This window comes from Rattus norvegicus, chromosome 15, assembly GCF_036323735.1.
Source record: "Rattus norvegicus strain BN/NHsdMcwi chromosome 15, GRCr8, whole genome shotgun sequence".
NCBI classification, from domain to species: domain Eukaryota; kingdom Metazoa; phylum Chordata; class Mammalia; order Rodentia; family Muridae; genus Rattus; species Rattus norvegicus.
In genome coordinates, this window is record NC_086033.1 from 38383460 (window position 1) to 38394401 (window position 10942).

The window sequence follows — 10942 nt, forward strand, 5'->3', positions numbered from 1 at the left end:
AACTGAACATTCTCAAGTCTCAAAATCTGAAATCCAAAACGCTCTGAGATCTAAACCTGTAGGAAGCTCAGGCTGTGAAGGGAGAGCAAGGTGAGGGACTCATGCGATGGAGGAGATGGGGAAGCACTTCATTCAGTAAGTCACTGCCCCTAACATTCATTTCCAAACCTATGCCCACTGGCACACCTGACCTGGAGGAGAACAGGACCATGTCTGCTGGAAGATACTGCCCATTGAGGACCTTCACGATGTCTCCCACTGCCACCTAGAGACCAGGGACAAGACAGAAGGCACAAAAGAAAAGAAAGCACATATGTGATACAGGCGGTTAAATGCATGAAGAACGTTAGTGCGTAAGGCACACTCTACAAGAACAAGGCAAGTGTTTCTACTGCTCCACAGCTGGCCCTCCACACCCACAAGCTCCACATCTGTGGGTTCAACCATCTTTAGATGCAAACTATTTGCAAAGAGAAGTGCACATGACCCAGAGTGGTGTATGACTAGAATCCCAGAGCTTGTGTTTTCGAGGCCAGCCTGAGCTACACAGTGTGGTGATGTCTCAGCAAAACAAAACACAAAAGGAAAGTCATAGCATTAACAAAGATATCAAAAGCTGCCTTTGTGCTGAGCATCACACACTATTTCCCTGGCACTGTCCCCTAAGCTACACACCATAACACTGTTTCCATGGTGTTCACATTGCATTGGGTTTCCTGTAATCCAGAGATCTTACATTGGTGGGAGGATACACACCTGTTCTATGTAAACGCTTCTCTGTTTTATATAAAGGACTTAAACATTTATACGCTTTGACATCTGTCGTCATCAACCTTGGACTAGTCCCTACAGAAACTGAAAAATGACCACACTGCATTTTTAATTTTTAATTATAGTATCTGTCTGTCTGTCTGTCTGTCTGTCTGTGCATATATGTACCTTAGTGAAGGTGTTCATGAAAGATAGGGTGTCAGAGTGTCTGGAGTTGAAGTCACAGGTAGTCCTGAACTGGTGGATATAGTGTGCTTCTGTGTTAACCACTAAACCAACCCTCCAGCCCTAACATTGCAAATTTGCAGTGGTGTTTCATTAAAATGCTTTTTTATAAAGAAAGAAGGAAAGGGACAAGAAAAGATGAGTGAACAAGTATAAACTTCACATTTTCTTCCAAGTATCCACTCATTGCAAACACTCAAACATCTCCATAGCTGCTCATGGTAGAATCGTGCTCATGGCTCTGAAGCTGGCCTGTGCAACTGTGAGTCCCCAGGGCAGCTGTGTAACCATGAGAGAGCTGTGCAAAGTGTGTTAGCCACATGGATGTTTGGAAACGGCCCAGCCACTGAGCTGATTAGGGCATATTAAATAATAAGGCTGTGTGTATGTGTCATTCATTTGGGAACTCAGGACATTAGGGCAGGTAGCGAGGAGTTCGCGTTGCCACTGATGGACAATTTGAGAGCAGATGAATCACCTGCTATGACAGTGGGTTCTTTTTTCTTAAATCGAAGTGAGAAGGCAAGTCAAATGATGTTCTCTTATCTCTAAATAAAAGACACTTTATTTCTAGGATCTTGGTGCTAAGAGGTTTCAACTACAATGAGAAACTGGTGACTCAGAATATGAAGATGGTTTTCTGTTTGGTGTTCTTACACATGACCTACCTTCACAGGCTTGTGTGAAACTCCCTAAAAGAATTTGTACAGTGAGGAAAAAAGAACTTATTCAGGGTCCCTGAATTCACTGCAGACTCAGAAGGAGCCTCTTGTCTCTCAACTGTAAAACAGCTGAAGGACTCTCAGAGTTGATCCCAACTATTGATCTCTACCTCTCTAAGATCACCAGAGTCAAGCACAGCACAGGGGCTCTGTCTCAAATGTAACACTCTCACGTGAGTGCAGCTGGGTGTGACTTTCAAGGACACCTATGTGTTCCTTCCCTACCCTCTGTCTTGTACCCATGCTCCCCAGACTCACTGTTCCACTGTGAGCTGCCCACATCACCAGCATCAGCCTTTCCTATGAACCTGTCAAAATGTAAACTTCAGACCCTCTGACTCAGGAATTCTGGGAAGAGGAATAGTGTGTGATTGACCAGTGCTGGTTGCCAAGTATGGCCTACCTGGTTGAGAGGACAACTGTACAAGAAGATTCCATCATGAACTCCATGCTTGGTCATCTCTAGAATCTACTAACTTGCCTCCTTAAGACGGCTCACCACAATGCATTGAAAATGGAAATTGCAGTGTATTTAACCACGGCCTATAATATGGTAGTGATTCCTCAAGCATGTGTGGGAACAGGAAGGAGTTCTGGAAGTCTGTAAGACCACCAGCTCTTGAACTCAGAAATCAGTAACTCCATGTCCCAACACATCAAGTGGTATCAAGTCACTGCTGGTGCCTTTCTGAGGAGCGGGCAACCAGAAGACCCCTGGAAAGACAGAGGGTCAACGAGGATGCTCCAATTCCCACTACCCAGGTGCCAGTTCTCCCCTGGAAATTCTGCCTTTTGACCAAGAGCCATCACACTGAACTTCCAAAGATCAGAAGTTGATGAGGCCTCAAGGGTTATAGTGTCCTACAAAACACTACAAAGGGAAGTTTTCTTTAAAGGGTTGGTAGGCCTCCTAGACCGGGTAAAATCAAATAAAAACAACAGTTGGTGCTCCAGGTACATCGGCAGCATTCCACCAGCCCCCAGTACACACAGAAAGGGCTACGGGAGGAACTGACTATAACTCACTGTTTAAGCAAGAAACAATATTTGAAGTCACCCTTTTAAAATATGGTTTTCTCTTTTTCAAAAGAAAATGCCAAAATGATGAATGGCCTCTTTAAAATCAATACTGTGTGGCTGTCAACAATGCCCAGCTAAGACAGCTGAACAAAAATTTGGCTTCTCAGATACAAAATACCAATAGAGCACAGTTGATTTCAGTCAACGACCAGCTACAATACCCTCCCTCCATGTGTGCAGACGTCCCACTGCCAGTGGCAGGAAGGAAACTCCCTCTTGCAACCACTGTATTGATAAAAGCAGCAGCCCGCTCCACTCCCCTGCCTGGGAACCCTGTTCACATTCAGAGATCTTTCTATCAAACATATCTGAAGTGAGAGTCCAGAGGTTAAAAACAACAACTCTAAACATTTGAATTTTGGTGAAAAGAAGACAGACCAAGGGAAATGTTTCACGCATAGGGTTTAGAAGCTGTAAGCTACTGGGAGGTTTTCAAGCTATCCTTGGAGAATAAGGGAGCTCCCACCTTGAAGTGCTCCCTTAGGTCCTTCTAGAACAGGTCAGAATGGTGGATGCATGTGCCAGCCCTCGTGGGAAAGCAGACTGCATGAGGAAACTCATTTAAAATGAGTACAACCTTGGCCTTTCCGAAAACTTTATACTGTACTGCTGTCAACATCAGCAGTTTGAGACAAGCCTTCAGATCGATATTTTCTGGCATCATCTTTAAAATCCATCCTTACCTCTTTCCACATGATAGTGTGCCACATGCCATTTCTTAACACTGTAAAGAAGAAACGATAAACTGGTCAATGTTGGCGGGACTCCAAATTAAACATCAGCTGTCTACAAATCCAAAAGAGTTCTGTGAAAGTTGTACTAATTAATCCCCACAAATCACATCATTTTTTTTAAGAAAGGTGGATGACCAAACCATGCACACATGGTCCTCCGACTGTGCACCTCCACAACATACGTGTGTGAATACACACACACACTTCTGTGTGCACGTAAATAAAGCAAATTTGTATTTAGCCCAGCAGCAATACTAGCAAATTCAACCCTGAGGCCGAATGACCGTGGTCAGTTACACATATTCATCTAGGTAAGGACCATTGTATGGCATTAAATATGATTATTTACATAATGATTAATACATATCAATACACTACACTAGCAATACTAGCAATATATATATGCATATATATATACACAAATAATAAGGAAAGTAAGCAAAAATATGGGAAACTTATTAGGGGCATAAACTAATTTCTAAAAATTCTGTCTTCTAAAATCCCAGTGTATACAAATTCCCTTAATACATTACTATAAACACTAACATTTTATTTTACTATGCTTCACTCTCTTTAAAGATTTTATAGATAACATTCCCAATTTAATCTCAATATCAAGAGCCAGTGATTGAGAAACACTCAAACACAAGACTTGTTCCTGAATTAACAATGGGAAAAGTGACCGGGCCTGGTTGCTTACCTATTGTTTTCTTCTTGTTAACTGCATTGTCGGCCTTGTGTCGTTTCTATTATAGGGGGAAAAAGCAAAGGTTCTTATATTCAAATGTTCCAAATGAAGAATTGACATGGAAAGCTGTAAAATCGGAGAGTAATGGAGACCAAGAAAGCTGCAATGCTAGTGTTACAGATTTCAGTTGTACGGTTTGCCATCTGTCAGCACTAATGAGATCTATTCCAAGCTTAAGTGACGATACTCTGGTTCTAATAATTTACAAGCCCTTCAAAATTCCAAATTCTCACAGTTATTTGTGGACGGCCTGAAACAATGACTCAGTATTATAAGCCTAACAACAAATGGCAAGTTTCACTTGCGGGTTAGCTTACCATGTTATTCCACGAAATACGTATGTTGGGGGAATCGTGTGTGTGTGTGTGTGTGTGTGTGTGTGTGTGTGTGTATCTATGTGTCTGTGAATCTCTGCTTGTGTCTGAGTGTGAGTGTGTGTGTGTGTGTGTGTGTGTGTGTGTGTGTGTGTGTACTCGAAGAGGAAAGAGAGAGGGAGATAATGGCTGGAGTGAGAGAAGTGTAAGGAGAAAGATTACTTGAGAATTATTTCAGGCATATCAAGCACAATTCTACTTGCAGAGAGCATTGACTAAAGGCTTCATTTGCTACCAGAATCCAGGCGTTCTAACGTAGGATACAGGAAGTGATAGTGATTGACACCACCCAGGGTCTAACAAAACAACATAGAACATAGAAGCCCCTCAGAATCGCTGCCCAGGGGTCTAGGACCCTCGGAGTACTCCTTCCTTCCCAGCAAACACCACCACTCCTCTAGGAACTGCATAGGGAATAGCCTGGTTTCCTGCTATAAGCATATCTATCACCCAGCCACATGCACACCGAATGTCAAATTCCAGTGCTTTATTATCCAGAGACAAAAACTTACAAAATCTTCTACAATCTCTTTGATGCCTGCAATCGTTAGAATGATGACCAATGGCACCAGGGTGGTGTACCGTCCAGTTGGCGATACGTCTGGGATTTGCTGTAAGAGAACAAGAGAGACTGAGACGGGCGAACGTCTCCACAAAGAAGGAAGACATGGTGCCCAACCCCCACCCTCACTAGTCTGGTTCATTTATGTTACACAACAAAAGGTCTACTAATTCAAAACCTAGCTATGTAGTTTACCTAACAACCCGGCAATGCATTTGGAAAGGAAAATGGAAGGTCAAAAATATGACCTTCGTGGCCAAAATACATGCATGATATACGTGTATGAAGTATCACAGCGAAACATCATATCTAATAGAATGAATGTGCATTAATAATAAAAGAAAACAAGAGAAAGTAAACCTGACAAGGTATGACCCACGAGAACCAGTTTCCGCTCCCCTTTTGTAACTGTACATATTTTTAAAGACTTCCCTCCCAAGTGTTTCAGACAAAGATCGGGTCTGTTCACCCTAGTGAGAATTTGCGGAAGGGAACTATATACATATTCTAACATGTTTCCGGTAAAGGCCGGGAGAATCTCACTTTGCACGTAGCTGGGATCTCGACTTTTAGGTCCTGAAACCCATTACCTGTAGTAAGGCAATGAAGAGGAAGAAGGCATTAGCAGCTCTCCTAATCTGCTCATACAGGAATCGAGGTAGAAATGTCAACACGCTGTACTTGGCCGTACTGGAAATACAAAGAAAAGGACTGCTTTTAGTTAAAGAGGTAACCCCCAAATATCAGCAGAGTGATGGCGAGTGATGCCTCCTTTGTAGGAGGGCACGGCTGATCAGAGACTCGTCCAATGGCAATTCAAACTTTGATGTACACATTCGACTTTCCCACCAGGCGATGAGACCATTGACTCCCATCTGGGAGCCACATGGGAAGAGCAACATGTGTGTATTCAGGCTCAACAAGAGCCTGTGCATGTGACGCACTGTGTACTTCACCCACGCATGAGTAGTTCCCATTCCCCCCTACATGCCATGTACCCTTCACTTGGCAACCTTTACTCAGGCTTTGGCCTCGCCTGGCTATCCTCTCCTTTCACCCTTAGCCACTGAATGAGTAATCCGTCCCCCATCCTACCCAGTCACATAATCAAATTCTAAAGGGGTCGTGTGTCTTCAAAGCCACACTGATTATTCCCATATCATATTGTCTTGCTCCCATTCGTGTATCAGCTCTCTGGACAAAGGCTCTACATCCATAGATGTGAAAAACTTGAAAAGAAGGAGACTGTGTCTGTACTGAACACATACAGACTTTTCTTTTCTTGTTCTTATCATCCCCTAATCGACACACTAGAGTGATGATTTCCACAGCATGTGTATCGCGCTGAGTATTTAAGTCATCTAGTTATGACCCAAAGGTACTGGAGGAGCTGTGTAGGTTTTATGCATAAACAATTCTGTTTATAGAAAGGACTTTAACATTCACAGATTTTGAAATCTCAGGAGGTCTTGAGCTAAATCCCGCACGGATACTGAGCAAGATGCCATTTATTTCTCTGCCCCCAGAAGAGACTACTTAAACAGAGAGAATGCACACTTACACGACATAGCAGTCAAGGAACGAGGAACAAACTGAATCAAAGACACAGGCTGAGAGCCACGACGACTCCTGGCCTACTCTCTGAAAGCATGACCCGAAGCCTACTACTTCCTTTATTTGGTTATTATTAGATATTGTTTATTTGTTTTGGTTGGTTTGGGGTTTTGAAATAGGGTCTCACATTGCCCAGAATAGCTTCAAATCCACTAAGTAGCTAAGAATAATCATGAATGCCTGGTCCTCCTGCCTGCACTTCTCAAATGCTGAGTGCTGGGATTGTAGGTTCTAATCCTGCCCGTAATTATAGTTTATCAAGGTTATCTAACCACACACAAATGCACACATCAGAAGAGCTAATGCAGAAACACCAAAGCCCAAAGTACATCATAACACCCCAGGATGATGTGGACCGGTACAGGGCCTGACAGCAACCGAGGCCAGAGCAACAGATCAAAACCCAAGCTGAGATCCCCAGAGGTAGGAAAAGAGAAAGATAAGGAGGAGGGGGAGGGAGGAGGATGGGGGAGGGGGAGGAAGAGGAGGAAGAAGAAGAGGAAGAAAGAGGAAGAGGAAGAAAGAGAAAGGAAAAAGAAAAGAGAGGAAGAGGAAGAGAAAGAGTACAAGAAAGAACGAACTGGTGGTGGAAAGCAACTATGAATAAAGAAAGCACAAAAGCTCACATCTGTAAGATAAAGCCATAGACAGCATCTTGTAAGATGGTCTGGTACTACATTTGAACCTAAGATTCCATCTGTCTAATAAGTGTGTGCATATATTCGTTTGTGTGTGTGTGTGTGTGTTTTCATGTGTATGTGTGCATGTGCATGCACATGTGCACGCGTGGGCATGCACAGACACACACACACACACACACACACACACACACACACACACAACTGGCATATAACTCTCTCAAGGTTGAACGTGTCCCATTTCAGCAGAAAGTCGAGTTTGTTTAAGGGGCCCAGGCCATGAAAGTGGAAAGCTGGAGAGTAAAGGAGTCCCGGTTATACCAACCAACCAACCAAACAAACAAACAAAGACAAACAAACAAAAGAAATATGAATCAACTAGATGTAGAATGCATGGTTTCAACCCCGAGGCCGAATGAGCGTGGTCAGTTACACATATTCATCTAGGTAAGGACCATTATATGGCATTAAATATGATTATTTACATAATGATTAATACATATCAATACACTACACACACTTGCACCTCAGATGCACAGGGGAGATAGTCTAGGCTTCCCTCTATGGCCGCCAAGCCCAGCTATCATGTGAGGCCAGTGCTGCTGGGTCAGGGGTCATGGCTAGAGGGGACATTAATACAGCTCCCGAGAGAACAAGGTAGTTCACACTTCCACCCGAGGCTAGTCCATCTGTTGAGTAAGGTGGAACAGGGTAGGAGGTGCTTTAGCATCCATGCACCAGGGAAAGACCATCTACAATGCTCAACGTGCAAATGAAGAAGACTGGCAGCAAAGGAGCTCATCGCCAAGTGAGTAGCTCTCTGAAAGATCCCTACTCATGCGTGATCAGAGCCTTTGCCCACACCACTGTCCACAGCAAAGCGGGGGAAGTGTGACTGCTTGGTAAGCAGTAAGGTCTGGGAACTGGGAAGAAATGACCCTGAGGAAAATGTTTCTGCTGGTCGCCCATTCTCTTCCCACATGCTATATGTCACAGGGTCCATTGTGGAGCGTAGGTATGAGTATGAGGTATGAGGTGGACCTGAGTTCTGGCAGCTGCTTGTAAAGGTGAATACATCAGGCCCTGGACATTTTTCCTCGAGTTCAAAAGCTTTCAATTTCTCGGGAGAAGACAAGGTGTGAGGAAGGGTGTTCCAACATGACTGAACAAATGACAGTCAGCCCAGCAGAAAATAAAGCCCAGCAAAAACATGGGTCTGCAGCTACTCACTCTCGTTATTTACTCGTTTTATGGTGCTGAAGATACTTGCCAAATTCTATTGAAGTACTTAGCTCTAACTGAAATACTCTTGTTGATCTCCTGTATACATATGGGATTATGCACATAAAACCAAATTATGTGTCCAGAATTTCCTTATCTGTGTGAATTCCCATAGACAAAAGTTGCCCCCCACCCACTCTGACAATGAAAAGTGATGAATTCAGAGACTTGTAGCTGCCCAAGATGCCAAGAATACATGATAATTATGAGTTCATCCCTCAAGAAGACATTTACATCTCCCCATCTAAGGCCCAGAGAACACTGCAGAAGAGGAGGGAGAATAACTTAAGATCTTGGAGATGGAGTTAGTTGAAGGGCTGTGGAAGGCTATCCTTTAGACTCTCACACCATGGCAATCAGAAACTCACAACTCTGCTCTCTTGCACTGGGCCCACATAGGGCCCTAAGGTTTACCTCTCAAGTGCTGGCTATTGATAGATTCCAAAGGAGTATTACTGTCACCAGTTGTGTACCCATTGCTAAGCCCACCAGGTTCCAATAGGTAACTCCAAACCCCACCCAGGTCCTTCAGAATGCCCTGATTAAACTCAGCAGGTCACCAAACAGAGCTAGTAGACCTGAACACAGAGAGTAATTTATGGAAAGGGATGGTAGGGAGATGATTTGCTGGAAATGAACAAGAAATGAAACAACCAAGCTAAAAGTCAGGAAGTGTTTACAGTGTGCATGCAATGGGCCCAGGGACATCGATTGCAAATCAGTTAAACAGAGCCATTTATGGTCTCTTTTGTTCTCTTACCAATCAGAGTTGACATAGAGTTTCATCAGATGATCAAGTTCGATTAAGTACCCTATAAAAGCAGAAACGTTTCCCCAAGCAGCAGAATTTACCAAAAGCCATTTAAAGGGCAGAGTGGAGGCAGAAGGAATTTAGTTGCACACAAGTCATAATGAGACACCACAAGGGTGCTAGCCTGTTGTAAATGATTTTGACTGCTCTGTAACAAATGTTTCATAAAGACACAAAGCTACCAAAAAGAGAACATATTTGCAAAGGAGGCAACCAATGAGACATCCAGCTTCCTGCTAGCAACACAGTCAAACTCTGCTAGAGAAAGAGTTCAGATTTTTATACCCAGCCAAACTATGGTGTATCCCACACATCAGCTTTTTAGGAAGTTGCTTGTTGTACCAGGAGCATTGTGGAACAGGACAGCAATGATTGCCTTACTGGATCATAGCACATTACATATACATTGCAGGAGAATCCTAAATAAATGTTTAATCTCAAAAGTGAGAGGGGGAAACAAATTATACTAAAAAGATGTAATCACAGTCCACCACTTCACGATTTAGCACCAAGGCCAGTAGGTCAGTAAATTCATTCTTCTTCTGTTTAAGGATGCCATGAAGATAACTTCTAAATTTAGTTTTAAAATATAGTGAAGGGCTTGTGGTGTAGTACTTACTTAGCATATGTAAGGCCTCAGGTTCTGTCCCCAGCATAAAAAAAAATCATATTACACATCCATTCAAATATAGGAACACATATTTAGGAAAACTAAATTTCTGATTTTAATTTTTGAAATATGGTAGAAACCAACAGAAGGAGTAAAGGCAGAGTTCAAAGTGGTTGTCTGCGGTAGAGTATGTTCAGAATGAAGAGATGAGGCTCGCTGTTATCTATTGATTTTCATAGCAAGCCCTTCCAACTGTTTCAACTATTAACCCTCTGTATATGCTGTTTTTATTCCATTTTTCTATTGTCTGTAAAACTAAAGAGTATTCAGATAGAACTAGGAAGGAAGTTATTATTTGGGGGTAATTTTAGGATGACATAAGGAGCTGTTTATTAGAAGATGATGTTGGACTCAAAGGCCCAACTAGTTCTGCTACCCTCACCACTGAATGCTCTGGAAACTAATCCCATCTGATATTGCAGCCAACAAGCACTTCCTCTGGCCAGAAGCCATGGAGGGGCCCCAGGCTCATGGATGGAAGGGAGAGAATTCTGACCTGTCCCATAAGGCTCTGACAAGCAACAGTATTAGCACAACCCTCTGATACACAGCTGAGTAAACTCCCTTGTCATTGTCGTTAGAGATGGGTGGGCTGGATCTCAGCATCAGGCTCTTCCCTGATGCTCCCCACACACAGGGAAATGCAGAGAATAACTCTTCCCCTGTAAGTGGAAGTCACTTTATTCTGAAGAGCACTGTCCTTACTAAAGTT

General features: G+C 43.1%; 1 protein-coding gene across 16 annotated transcripts in view; it reads right to left on the minus strand.

The window, feature by feature from the left end:
• Atp8a2 (ATPase phospholipid transporting 8A2) overlaps positions 1-10942 on the minus strand; it is a 532902-nt gene that overhangs the window by 389953 nt on the left and 132007 nt on the right. For all 16 annotated transcript variants that reach the window (XM_039093999.2, XM_039093996.2, XM_039093997.2 and 13 more), the window contains 5 exons: positions 5807-5906; positions 5167-5265; positions 4233-4278; positions 3482-3522; positions 192-265 (listed from right to left, as the gene is read on the minus strand). In XM_039093999.2, the coding sequence (XP_038949927.1) occupies positions 192-265; positions 3482-3522; positions 4233-4278; positions 5167-5265; positions 5807-5906 (360 nt within the window). The remainder of the gene's footprint in view (positions 1-191; positions 266-3481; positions 3523-4232; positions 4279-5166; positions 5266-5806; positions 5907-10942) is intronic.